At 46.3% G+C, this 14,473-nt stretch overlaps 1 protein-coding gene across 1 annotated transcript in view; it reads right to left on the bottom strand.

The window, feature by feature from the left end:
- Positions 1 to 13,858, bottom strand: part of LOC311123308 (neuropilin-2-like) — a gene marked incomplete at both ends in the record, with an annotated part of 43,572 nt that extends 29,714 nt beyond the window's left edge. The window contains 5 exons of the mRNA XM_084197567.1: positions 2,959 to 3,114; positions 3,833 to 4,002; positions 5,888 to 6,043; positions 7,562 to 7,792; positions 13,677 to 13,858. Of these exons, the coding sequence (XP_084053693.1) occupies positions 2,959 to 3,114; positions 3,833 to 4,002; positions 5,888 to 6,043; positions 7,562 to 7,792; positions 13,677 to 13,858 (895 nt within the window). The remainder of the gene's footprint in view (positions 1 to 2,958; positions 3,115 to 3,832; positions 4,003 to 5,887; positions 6,044 to 7,561; positions 7,793 to 13,676) is intronic.
- Between the last annotated feature and the right edge of the window lie 615 nt (positions 13,859 to 14,473).

The following is a 14,473-nucleotide window of genomic DNA, read 5'->3' as shown; positions in this document are numbered from 1 at the left end:
GATAGGTTTATGTGTGTCTACATGCCTATGTGTGTGTATCTATGTGCCAGAGTGTGTAAACATGCCTGTGTGTGTGTGTGTGTGTGTGTGTGTGTGTGTGTGTGTGTGTGTGTGTGTGTGTGTGTCTGACACAGCTAGTGTTTGTGACTGAGAGTAACAGGCTGTAACTGCAGTGTGGGCTGTTTTTGTCCCAGGTTACAGAGTGACAGATTTAGCACAGTAAGACAATGCATTTCCGCGACACACACCGTGTCTGTTTATTATTTGGGCTAATGTGATTCCCCCATTCAGGCACAATGTGTGTGTGTTTGTGTGTGTGTGTATGTGTGTGTGTGCAAATGCATGTGTGTCAGAGTGCTGCTGATATACCGCTCCTATGCGTGAGAGTGTGCGAGAGCCGTGTCAAGTAACGATGTGCATGTGTGAGTAGCATGATGCCATTTTAATAAGTCACACATGCTCCAACAACAAACTGCCAGTCACACAGAGGAAGAGGAATAGCAATTTGGCACAAATGGAATTCTATGCTATGATGCCATTTCAGTGAAAATCATAGAAATTGAGTGTATTTACCAGGAACCAAACGGATGCAAACACGCTGAAACGGGGAGGGAGCAAACTGAATTTGTCCAATAAGAAATGCATTAATGAATAAGACCCTGGTGTTTGTTTGCGTGATTCTTCAGATCCGCTTTATGAGAACTGCTGATGTTTCAAACCTTCTGTCGCTCGCTACGGAACAATGACTTGCGACCTCCTGCTGCGGTTTCCGTGAGTCGGCACCCTGCTCCCCACTGCTCACACACACACACACACACACACACACACACACACACACACACACACACACACACACACACACACACACACACACACACACACACACACACACACACTTCTCCACATAAATAAATACAGACGCAGACATACACAGATCCATTGACAAACACATCCTGTAAACACACACACACTCAGCAGACGGACAGGAAGTCCCAAGCCAATCCCTTTACTCATACTGTAGTTGACTCATACCTGACAATATACCACCAAAGCCACATCTGACGACATATCACCAGTGTGACACGCACACGCACACACACACACACACACACTCCGGCACTCCCATAAACAGCCCATTAATTTAGCTAGGAACTAACTGTTAAATGACAATCAGAAGGGCAAATCCCTCTCCTTTCATTGACATGCCCCCCGTCGTGTTTCCTGGTTTAAACACTTAAAGGATCTCTAAGGGCTTAGGGCCTTAGGGCCAGGCTAACTCCAACTCTGTGTCTGTCCGCACGCCACCATTGATGGATTAACTGTCACGGAACATACATAGGGACAGGGGACATTATACCTTGTATGGATCTGGATAACGTCCACTGAGAGTGCATTGAAAGAGGCTGTTAGAATAAGTATTATGACCTGTTTCTATTATGTTTAGGGTGTGTGTGTGTGTGCACCTGTGTACCAGACCTGTGCGTGTGCATGAACCAATAGAATAGTCTAAAATGTACAAACCCCGCCCATCTATTTGAACCTACGTCTGTACGTACATGTACATGTATGTTCTGGTTATTACTAGACAGACTGTGACCCCCCCCCGACCCTACACACACACCCCTGGTCAAAACTGATCTCCAGTCCAGACAGTCAGCTCTAAGGTCAGCGGTGGTGTGTGTGCGGGGAGGGGGGGGGGGGGGTTTCCAGCAGTTGAGTTTTTAATTTAATTCTAAATCCATTTCCTCAAATAATCGCCTCACAGACATTGTATGCCCCCCACCGCCACCCAAAGCTGAAACAGACAGACAGGGGCCCCAAAGAGAGAAAGGAGGTTGGGATAAAAAAGCAGATTACTCTCCCCCTCTCTACAGTCCACTGTGGCTTTAACATTCATATCTGGGTCAGAGTTCGCGTTCACATTGAGTACGAGTATTGTATTCATACTTTATCCAATTGACAAACATAAACAAACTCAATCAAGCGAGCACGCACACACATACAAACACACACACCTCTTCCACGCTCCAGCTGTGTTTGCAACCCCACTGGTGTGTACGTGTGTGTGTTTGTGTGTGTGTGTGAAAGGATGATGAATAGCAGAGATAGATATGGGCACACAGAGGACTCTATTGTTCATGTTTGGCAGGCTCCTCCCTCCTTTCCATCCCTCCCTCCTTCCAAAGTCGTTCAGGAAGACACTTCATGGGCTAGGGACATGACTCATGTCAATACACATTCCCAACAGGAATCTCAAAATAATTCCCAGTCATTCCCAGTCATTCCCACAGTATCATCGGAAGAGCAACAACAGAGCAGCTAACTTTCCTGGCCTTGATAACTGGGATATATTTCAGACAAATTAAGAAGGTTTTAATCTAGTTTTAGTTTTGGTCTGTATATTTTATAAAACTGCCCCAATACAACAGCTTCAATACCTCCTCACTTAGGGCCAAACTACTCCCATTTTCAATATGGTTTAAATGCTTAGGTCAATCACACAAGCTTAATAGAGATTCGTCTTGGGAGCAGTGTACTTTTGAATTACATGACCCATGTGGGAATTACATTACATTTACATTTGAGTATAAGACACACTTATCCAGAGCGAATTGAACCAGCTAGTCTCCCAGCGGGCAAAACTGTTTGAAATTACGTCATTACAACCAATTTCACATTCCTTACAACGTTGTTTCAACCAGTTTTGCCAGCTAAGCTGCAGTTGAAAGAACAGATATACAACCAACTGAGACTTTGAGAACCGGGTTGCACATTGGAGTTACATTTTACATTCCATTTTAGTCATTTAGCAGACGCTCTTATCCAGAGCGACTTACAGTTAGTGAGTGCATACATTTTCATACTGTTCTAGGTTTTAAGTTCCACATTGGGGTTCTAGATTTCAGGTTCCACATTTGGGTTCTAGGTTCCAGTTGCTACATTGGGGTTCTAGATTACCTTGTGATTCTTGCCATGGCGATAGGTCATCCAGTCCTCTCCATTGGTGCTGACCTCCAGCTTGAAGGTGGTCACGTAGTAGGACTTCTGTGTCTCCTTGGAGACCGCTCCCTGGGTGGAGATACCCGTCAGCACCTTGAGGAAGTGGAGGTCCACCTGGGAGAGAGAGGGAGAGACAGAGAGAGAGAGACAGAGAGAGAGAGGGAGAGACAGAGAGAGAGAGACAGAGAGAGAGAGGGAGAGAGAGAGAGGGAGAGAAAGAGAGAGAGAGAGACAGAGAGAGAGAGAGAGAGAGAGAGGTGGAAGGGGGAAGAGGGGAAGAGATTGAAAATGATGAGATACATTTCAGAAGAAGCAGAATATATATTTACATTTATTACAAAATAATTACAATAAAGTTAGCTATTTGTTTGATTCAATACAATTCAATTCAATTATATTCTGCTCAATTCTACCTCCCTCCATTTTTCCAGGCACAGAGAGAGAACGAGAGACCTAGTAGGTGAGGTTATTGGTACAATAGAGATATGAAGTCACTATGCAGATCCTGCACTCTTTTGAGTCATATACCCCCATAAATAGATCAGGTTAAGAGCTATGTCCATCTGTTACATAGACAGGGGGGAGTGCTGCCAGGCCCTATAGCTGCTGTTGGGGAGAGAGAGCGGGATGAGGGAGAGGAGGAGGTAAAAATCAATGGCACACTCTTCCACTGCTAACAGCGCATTCCTGAGTAGCAAACTCATCTATCTAGTGACAGATAGCATCCTGCATCCGCTCCGCACACTGCATATTGTCAAAACAGTGTTTGTGTGTGGTGGGGGGAGGGTGTTCTCTCTCTCTCTCTCTCTTTTTTGGGGGGGGGCTGTCTGACCTGGATGTACTCCTTGCCGCTGTCCTCGCTGGGTGTCCAGGCGTTGTCGATGTTGTTGAGCCTGGCTTGGCGAGGAGACCAGCGGCCGTCGTAGAAGGAGGACGAGGCTGAGATCTGGTCGTCCGAAATCTTCCCTGACTCCAGACCAAACGCTGTACTGCAATGGAACGCTGTGGAGAGAGGAGGGAGGGTGGGATAATTACAGTGAGAGAAAAGGGCCACGGGAGGGAGGGTGGTTAGGAAACAGAGAAAGTTTGGTGGAAAGAAGGGAGAGAGACCAGAGTTAGAGGGGGAGAGATAGAGCGAGGTTGGGGAGAGAGGGAAAGAGAGAGAGAGAAGAGGGAGTGAAAGGGAGATCAAGAGAGGTAGAGATAGAAACAGACAACAGGACACATATACAGTGGGGAAAAAAAGTATTTAGTCAGCCACCAATTGTGCAAGTTCTCCCACTTAAAAAGATGAGAGAGGCCTGTAATTTTCATCATAGGTACACGTCAACTATGACAGACAAAATGAGAAAAAAATATCCAGAAAATCACATTGTAGGATTTTTAATGAATTTATTTGCAAATTATGGTGGAAAATAAGTATTTGGTCACCTACAAACAAGCAAGATTTCTGGCTCTCACAGACCTGTAACTTCTTCTTTAAGAGGCTCCTCTGTCCTCCACTCGTTACCAGTATTAATGGCACCTGTTTGAACTTGTTATCAGTATAAAAGACACCTGTCCACAACCTCAAACAGTCACACTCCAAACTCCACTATGGCCAAGACCAAAGAGCTGTCAAAGGACACCAGAAACAAAATTGTAGACCTGCACCAGGCTGGGAAGACTGAATCTGCAATAGGTAAGCAGCTTGGTTTGAAGAAATCAACTGTGGGAGCAATTATTAGGAAATGGAAGACATACAAGACCACTGATAATCTCCCTCGATCTGGGGCTCCACGCAAGATCTCACCCCGTGGGGTCAAAATCATCCCAAGAACGGTGAGCAAAAATCCCAGAACCACACGGGGGGACCTAGTGAATGACCTGCAGAGAGCTGGGACCAAAGTAACAAAGCCTACCATCAGTAACACACTACGCCGCCAGGGACTCAAATCCTGCAGTGCAGATGTGTCCCCCTGCTTAAGTCCAGGCCCGTCTGAAGTTTGCTAGAGTGTATTTGGATGATCCAGAAGAGGATTGGGAGAATGTCATATGGTCAGATGAAACCAAAATAGAACTTTTTGGTCAAAACTCAACTCGTCGTGTTTGGAGGACAAAGAATGCTGAGTTGCATCCAAAGAACACCATACCTACTGTGAAGCATGGGGGTGGAAACATCATGCTTTGGGGCTGTTTTTCTGCAAAGGGACCAGGACGACTGATCCGTGTAAAGGAAAGAATGAATGGGGCCATGTATCGTGAGATTTTGAGTGAAAACCTCCTTCCATCAGCAAGGGCATTGAAGATGAAACGTGGCTGGGTCTTTCAGCATGACAATGATCCCAAACACACCGCCCAGGCAACGAATGAGTGGCCTAGCCAGTCTCCAGATCTCAACCCCATAGAAAATCTTTGGAGGGAGTTGAAAGTCTGTGTTGCCCAGCGACAGCCCCAAAACATCACTGCTCTAGAGGAGATCTGCATGGAGGAATGGGCCAAAATACCAGCAACAGTGTGTGAAAACCTTGTGAAGACTTACAGAAAAAGTTTGACCTGTGTCATTGCCAACAAAGGGTATATAACAAAGTATTGAGAAACTTTTTTTATTGACCAAATACTTATTTTCCACCATAATTTGCAAATTAATTAATTAAAAATCCTACAATGTGATTTTCTGGATTTTTTTTCCTCATTTTGTCTGTCATAGTTGACGTGTACCAATGATGAAAATTACAGGCCTCTCTCATCTTTTTAAGTGGGAGAACTTGCACAATTGGTGGCTGACTAAATACTTTTTTTCCCCACTGTAGAATGGTAGATGGAGAGAGTGATGGAAGGAGAGAGAGAGAAAAAGAAAGGCAGACGGACAAACAGACAGAGACAGATAGAGAGGTGGGCTACTTACTGTCGCTGACTTCCTTGTGTGTCATGTTGTAGCGGGCAGAGAAGCCGTCTTTGGCCACAGCCATGTCCGTGTGGAAGGACAGAGACAGTAGACCAGACGACGACTTGATCTCAGGAGGAATCTTAGTACCACAGTAACGTCCGATCAGAGGGCCCACTGGAAACACACACATACACAAATAGTTAGGAGGGATCTTCGTACAAAATGTACAGTATGTTTTCAGTGTTTGATTTAAACTGAAGAAAATACTTGTTAGACCTTTTAATATATTTATTTCATAAAATAAAAACCTGCACGTTTATTCGATATCATCATATGATTCCTACACACCTGCAAATAGCAAACTCAGATGTGTTTCCTATTTTTTATATATTTACTTAGGATTTAAAATGTTTTATTAGCACCAGTATATTTTATGGAATGTGTGCATTTCCATAGAAAGTGCTTTTTAGTCCAGACATAGGCTTAAACTGGAGTAAGCACCTATAGACAAAGCTGAAGGTCTGTGTCTCAGCATGAGTCTCTCCGTCTCGTGTGGTTTAGGCTGGGATTAAGACCCACTGTGGGGCAGATTTTAGATTATACACTGCTGTCACCCAATCTTCTCAATCCCACCCAGCCCCCCAGGATTACAGACACACACACAATGTTCCTAAAGATTCCCCAAATCAGCTTTCCATTCCTTTCCTTCAGATCTAAAGACTCTTCAGTGTTTCGACTAATGTGCTCGATGGGGTTGGGATCAATTCCATTTCAATTCAGCCAATCAATGAAGTTAATTGAAATTCTTAATTCAATTAATGAAAAATCCCTTGTTAAAAAAAATATATTCTTGAATTAGAATTTCAATGCATTTCAGTGAATCTTGTCTCTCTTCTCTGAGTTGAAATGGAACTGATGCCCAATACTTTACAGCCGCCATTTCAAGTTTCAAATATTTGAGCAAGTGAGAGTCAAACTTCTCCTCTCTAATAATCTATCATCATCTTGCTCCCAGCCTCAGCGGCAGATACGAAGAGCTTTGATACCGCTCTCCAGAGCTTTCTCCCACTAGTGCTTTCCCCTTCCCTTCCTTCCTGATCTCTCCTGATACCACTAGCGTGGAGCTATGGTGCATGATGTAACTCCGCCCACAGGCGCCTCACCGCCACGGCAACCGATACCCCTCATGCCATGCATTCTCACTTCAGTGTGAAGTTTCCCCTAGGTACAGATCTAGGATTCGCTTCCCCTCCCCCAATCCTAAACTTAACCATTTGTGAGAAAAATGCAAAACTGACCCAAGATCAGCATCTAGGGGCAACTTCACCATACTCCCTATTCCCAAACAGGAAGAAAGTGCTGTGTGATAAGGGCAGATTGAAGCGAGGGGGAAGTGGGGCAAAGTCGGCCTGATGAAGGGGATGAATGGGAAACAGGTCATGGGAAAGGCCTAGTCCTGGGAGGTGAACTAATGTGCCCACTGTAGAATGGCTAATGGAGGAATGGGCTAGTTCCTGGATTGTTATTGAGACAAAGGCTGCAGGAAAAGCTCCATTGAGGTATTGTAGATGCTGTGTATGTGTATGTGTGTGTTTGTGTTCAAATACATGCATGTGCCTCATACAGTGTGTATGTGTGTGTGTATGAAAGTGTGTGTGTGCATGTGTGTGTATTTGTCTGGTAAGCACTCACCCTGGGGCAGACCGTCCCAAACGTCCAGCCAGTCATACTTGCAGTCTCCCTCTCCTGACAGCAGGGGGTCGTTCTCCAGGTCAAAGGTCAAGAAGGTCAGGGTCACGTCCATGTGGGGCGGAGTTATGATGATGTAAGAACATTCCAGGTTGTGGGGGTACTTGTCAGGGAAGCCAGGGGATTCGATCACTCCGGAAGGACTGGTGAAATTCCGGAAACAGAATTCCGATCCTATGGAAAACATACACAGGACACAGATATGAGCAATGTATCCCCACATACACACACACACGCATGCATGCACACACTCTCACACACACACAGGGCAGCAGGTACCCTAGCGGGTTAAGAGCGTTGGGACAGTAACCGAAAAGGTTGCTGGTTCAAATCCCCGGGCTGACTAGGTAAAAAATCTGCCGATGTGCTCTTGAACAAGGCACTTAACCCTAATTGCTCCAGGTTCACTGTCAATAATGGCTGATCCCTGGCCATGACCCCACTCTCCGAGGGTGTCTCAGGGGGAGTTGGGATATGCAAAAAACACATTTCCATTTCACAGCTCACACTCGTACAGGTTATCCACTTGTACATGCAGTGAAACAGGACAAATATAAGCACCCCCATTTGACCTTTGACACACGCCTCATCATAAACCTCATATTCGTCCCCACGGCCCGGTAAGCCTTGCATTCACTCCCTTGCTTCAAAAAAAGAAGAGAAAAGAAAAACACATGCCAAAACAAACAGGAGTAAACTCGCTAAGCGGCCCGGCAGCTCATTAGCTATGCAGATTTATGCGCCCTGGGCGGCTCACCTTGAGCTCTCGACAGATGTGCCTCCCATATAAACTTCCCCCTGGGTTACTGAGTGTTTATGGACGTGCACATTAATGATTTGTGATCTCTTTCTCTCTCATTTATTCAAAACACTGATCATATATACTTGCACCTTACAATACCCAAACTCTCTGTGTTCCCACCTCTCACCATCTCTTTCTGTCTCTCTCTCTTTTCTTTTCTTCTCTTCTCTCTCCTCTCCCTCTCTTGTTATTCAAAACATTGATCGGTCACACACATATACGCATACTTACAAAACGCAAACTGTCAATACACAGACAAGCTCTACCAACAGCACATAGCAATGATGTAGCCCTGACATGTCTTTGAGGTGTGTCTCCAAAGGCCTTTGTGTGTGTGTGTGTGTGTGTGTGTGTGTGTGTGTGTGTGTGTGCGTGCGTGCGTGCTTGCGCATGTGTGTTGTCCATCCGTGCATGTGTACATGTATGTGTGTGTGTGTGTGTGCGTGCGTGCGTGTCTCCTGTGCCTCCGGTGGTCAGTCAGCCCCTCTCGTTTAACGAGTAGAGACAAGGCCTGTGTGAAGCCTGCCTTAACTAGTCACCAGGCCTCCACACTTTTATAGACCTCATGGAGATGGGGACTGCTGCCTTTCACCACAGGAAGAGAGGAAACACACACTCACACAGACAACAGACAAATCCAGGAGAAAGCATGTTAAAACACTACTCCAGCAAGGGCTACTACTGCTCATTGACTGCCCCTCACTAGGGAATGCTGTGTGTGTGTATGAGAGAGGGTGTAATACTGTTTGTGTCGAATAACATGCGTGACACTGTGAAAGTGTGCCAGTGTGTGTAATTAGATGAAAATGCATACTACATTCTACATAGGTTTTGTGGTATATGATAGACAGGGTATGTGTTTGTGAATGAAAGCGTGCCTCTGCGTGTGTATGTGAGTGTGTGGTATGCCTCTGCGTGTGTATGTGAGTGTGTGGTAAGCCTCAGCATGTTGTGTGAGACACACTGGCCCACTGGCCCTGTTTTCCTCAATACTGGGTCAGGGTGCACCAGACTCTTACCCAGGCAGAAGAAAGAGGGCTTCAATCACACCATTGCATGCCTATATTAACCCATTGTGTGTGTGTTCCCACCCGTCTCGCACGCTCACACCGCCACATGCCAAATATGTGTGTGGCGTGTGTGTGAGAGAGGGTGTGTATGCATGAGTACTCTGGCTTTTGTTAGTCCTTATTAGTTCAAGTATATGAACATGCCAAAAACAAGCCCCCTCCCCCTCCCCCCCCCCCCACTCGCCTGGCTTGCACATTTCACCACGAGCAGCCATTTGGCAAGAGCTGTCTGCCGGCAGGGGGTTGAGAGGGGGGGGGGGGGGTAGTTGCTGGGTAGAAATGCGTTGGTGCTTTCCGCTCGAGTGCCTGACGGAGTAGTTTCTGCACATGTTGTGTCAGGGAATCCCCCCTCCCTCCCTCCCTCCCTCCCTCCCACGCTCCCTCCCTCCCTCTCCCGCTCCATTCCTTCATCCCTAGGAGGGATGTGTAGTCTGTTCAGTCACCCTCTTCCTCCTCCTCCTCTTTTCATCTTCCTCTCCCTCTCCTCATGCACCTCATGCTGTGAGAGTTCACCTCCACGTTTGTGCACGTCTGTTGCACATTACAACCTCTTTAACACACTCTCTCTCCCGCTCTCTCTCTCTTTCTCGCTCTCCGTCTCGCGGCCTACTCTTGCTGGAGTCAACTCAAGGGTTTCACGGAGATACACTTGAGGGGTGTGTGTTGTGTGTGTTTGTGTGTGTGTGTCTGGAGGGGGTCAGGATAAAAACAACAACAACATCGTCAGGAAACCCAAGAAAAGCAAAACAACATTGTGAGCGTGCCACAGCTTGGCCAGTTTACGCAGAGCAGTCTATTTACGCACAGCAGTCTATTTACGCACAGCAGTCTATTTACGCACAGCAGTCTATTTACGCCCAGCAGTCTATTTACGCACAGCAGTCTATTTACGCCCAGCAGTCTATTTACGCACAGCAGTCTATTTACGCACAGCAGTCTATTTACGCACAGCAGTCTATTTAAGCACAGCAGTCTATTTACGAGCGCATGTATGCTCGCACAACCATTGGATCAGAGAACACTACACTTAAGTCATGCTTTATTCAGTTAGGAAGGGGTCACAGCCAGGTCAGTGACCCTTGTCAATCTGGGCTACATTCCACTACATTCCAAAGGTGACCCTACAGACTAGGTTAGGGGGGAGCGACCGGGTGACTGCTATGGGGGGGGGACAGAGTCAACCATGACCCCAAGGGGAACCACAGAAAGATGACTCACGATTGGCTCCGCTAGTGGTGGAGGCTGGAGGAGGTCGCTTTGCTGGAAGTCTTCCCGCAGTAGCCGTGGTAACAGCGTCACAGTAACAGAGTCACATGACAGGGGGCGGAGTGGGGTGCCGGTTTGTTATGAGGGGTTAATACGCCAGTGTGTGTGAGGAAAGTAGGGCACAACAATAATGTTGTGGGGTGGGGTTATGCAGTGGGGTGGGGTTATGGTGCATGTGGGTGGGATGGGGGTGGGGTTGGAGGGTTGTTGTTTTGGGGCACATGCTCCCTCAGGGGGATGGGGGCTCAGGGGAAAAGGGATTAGGGGATACAGTTAAGGGTGAGATGTCAAATATCTTATTGCTGTTTATTATCCCTGTATCCATTATTGGCACTGAAAATAGGAAGGGGTGTACAGTATACACAAACGCATATGCATGTCTGCACACACACACACACACACACACACACACACACACACACACACACACACACACACACACACACACACACACACACACACACACACACACACACACACACACACACACACACACACACACACACACACTCTGCTTACGTAACAGTGTATTCTCTGAATGAAGATATTACCCCTGGGTGCTGAGGGCAGTCTAAGAGAAGAGAAGAGATATTCTGCAGGGTTGTGTTCATTTGGCACCAAACTGAAGAAAACAGACTGAAACAGTGAGGGACTATTACCTGGACTTGTAGTTTCCATTGCAAACTGTTTTGAAACGTTTTCCATTGTGTGCCCTAATGAACACGACCCTGATCAGCAGCGAAAGTAGGACTGAAGGGTCAGGCTCTGGCTGAGGACAGCCGCCAGCTGGACAGACACACCTCCAAGCTGTGTATTGACCTAAGATCATATCTCTCAAAACACATACGGATGCATAAACACACACACTGCACGCACACACTTAAATAAGACTAGAACATGTACACGCACGCACACACACACACACACACACACACACACTCACACACACACACACACACACACACACACACACACACACACACACACACACACACACACACACACACACACTCACACACACACACACTCACACACACACACACACACTCACACACACACACTCACACAATGCAAGTGCACACAAATAATACTAGAACACACATCCCTCATGCACAAACATCATTGTAAATAAACAACAGCTCTCTCACTGGGGGTTTGTGCCTGGCACTCTCTAATGTTCTTCCAGAACTCGTAAACTACTGTGGTTTGCGGAACTATTTGGCCCGAGCCTGACATGTTAAAACAAACAACCATGATGGGTGAAGGATGCAAAGGGACTCCAAAACATATGCTCTGCGTGCCGATATCTCTCACACAGAAACAGGAACAGACACATGCACATGCACACACCCACAGAACCATTGAGCATGCACGCACGCACACACACACACATCTATACGCCTACATAGACACAAACAGAATCCTATAACGCCCAAGCACACTGTAACCACCCACGACCACATATCACACATATATAAATATACACCTACATACGCATACCATTGGTTTTGCACCCCAAAAGCATAGCAGGCTCTTGTTAAAACCATGGCAACAGCATACCCATCCATTCTGTTACAGAGTGTGTGTATGCGTCCATAATATTAGCCCTATCACATCATCATCTCATTAGGGTTAGTGCTGGTGGCCTTGGTAACAGAGCTAAATGACAAAACTGGGCCACGTTCAAAACAGTCGTTTTTCAAATCACGTTTCAAAACGTTTTGAAACAGAGGAGGTACTACTATCTGAATAAGAAACAATCTTTTTTTGTTCAGTACTCTTTCTCGCACAAGTCAATCCCACCCAAACAAATCAATGTCAATGGGATCGTACCAGCAAAGCACAGCTCAGTACAGAGTGTATCAGTATAGCTCAGTACAGTGTATCAGCACACTACTGCAAGTGTACTGTATGTCAAGTACACTTCCTCTTATGCACTACCACCACCAGCACCATCGTTAAACTCAAATCCCAACCCATCCTCACCCTACCCTCTCCCTTTCCCAATAATCATCTCCTCACCGCCTGTAGCCCCTCTCAATCACCCTCCCCCATCCTGCCCCTTCCTCTTCACCCCTCCCTCCTCATCATCTCCCTATACCACCTGTAACCTCTCTCCATCACCCCCCTCCCGCCCCTTCCTCCCCCTCAAGATGAAGCAGATCCCAGGCCAATTAAAAGAGGCATTCCTGAGATGCTTTTCAGACAGGATGAAAAGAGTTAAGGGCTTTTTTCCCCTTTCCTGTAAAACCATGTTTATTTTCCTCCCCGCCTTGAAGTTAATTGGTCTGGGAGTGTCGGGGTGTGTGTGAGGTTGCGAGGTGAGTGAGTGTGTGTGTGTGCGTGTGTATATGTGCGTGTGTGTGTGTGGTAGACGCCCCTACGTTAAGGTGAAGGTCATCATAGGTCGTTCTGCCCGAGGCATCCATAGCAAGAACTCAGTCAACCATCCATGTTCCACAAGGCTAGTTAGCTAGTTAGGGGAATGGCCACCCAGAGCCATCGGAGAGAGTTTGGCCATTGTGGTTTCAACCCCAAAATGTATTAGTATGAACTCAGTTTGATGAAATCCATGTTAGCGCCTCATCGGCAATATTGACCAATAGCAGTCCAAATACACATTTTTATTGGATAAATAGAATGCTCAGAGGCAACAACTTGGCATCCATCTAAGATTGGCCAAAGTCTCTCTACATATGTCTCCATCCCAACCTATCAGCAACCAGTCAAACAACAACGTCCCAATCACACAACCAATAACATCGACACCCCAATGATCAGCAACCAATCAAAACACCCCAATAAGAGGTCATCAGGCAGAATTAGAGAATTCACTCACCTGTCGTAAAGATCACGGAATAACAACCCATCAAAACGCCTCAATAACGAGGCACCGAACATCATTTGAGAATTGGCTCACCTGTCTTGAAGATCTCGTAGCGCAGCGAGAAGCCAGCCCCCTGGTGGGCGTAGTCTGAGACAAATTTGATGTGCAGGGCGGTACCAGAAGAGATGATGGCTGGGGGGGCGATGTTACTGCAGTGTTTACCCAGCAGCTCAGCCGAGTCCGAACCACCATCACGGATCTCAATGAAGTCATACCTGAGAATGCGATAGAGAGAAGTTCATGAAAAATTCTTGCAATGTTTTGATGTGCGGTGTCCATATTAGGACAGCCTCAGTCTCAGGAAGAGTTGTTTAAATCTCATCAAAACTAAGACTGTCCTAATATGGACATCGTACCTACAGATTAATTTAAACATGTATATGTTAAAATAGGTGCTTTGAGAAGGATGCATTGATTTCAGTAGAATGCTTGGATAGATCATTCAAGCTTAAAACCAAGAGAAAAAGAGAAGAATAGAGAAAAAACGGCTTTGGGGCTCAACGTGCTTGAACTCTAGTCCATATGACCTTTGACCTCAGACCTATTGACCTCCCTGAACGAACCCAAATTCTTAACTGTCGTTTCAGAGACAGAGAGAGGGGAAACTTGGACTCAGACAAATCCCACCTGCATCTCCAAAATTAGCCAACTCAACAGAAAGGAAGCTGGGAGAGGGGCCAAAGTACTGTGTATGTGTGTGCTTGCGTGTGCGTGCATGCGTGTGTGTTCTTCCACATAGAAGATCATAGGAAATCCCAGGACATTGTGTCTATAATACTGTAATAAGCTCACATAGTTGCTGTCACAAACTCCAAACAGATGTCACTGAC

Source organism: Coregonus lavaretus, assembly GCF_964263955.1.
Source record: "Coregonus lavaretus genome assembly, contig: HAP1_SCAFFOLD_4322, whole genome shotgun sequence".
NCBI lineage: Eukaryota > Metazoa > Chordata > Actinopteri > Salmoniformes > Salmonidae > Coregonus > Coregonus lavaretus.
Note: the sequence above shows the minus strand (reverse complement) of the source record. Positions and strands in the feature narration are given on the sequence as shown.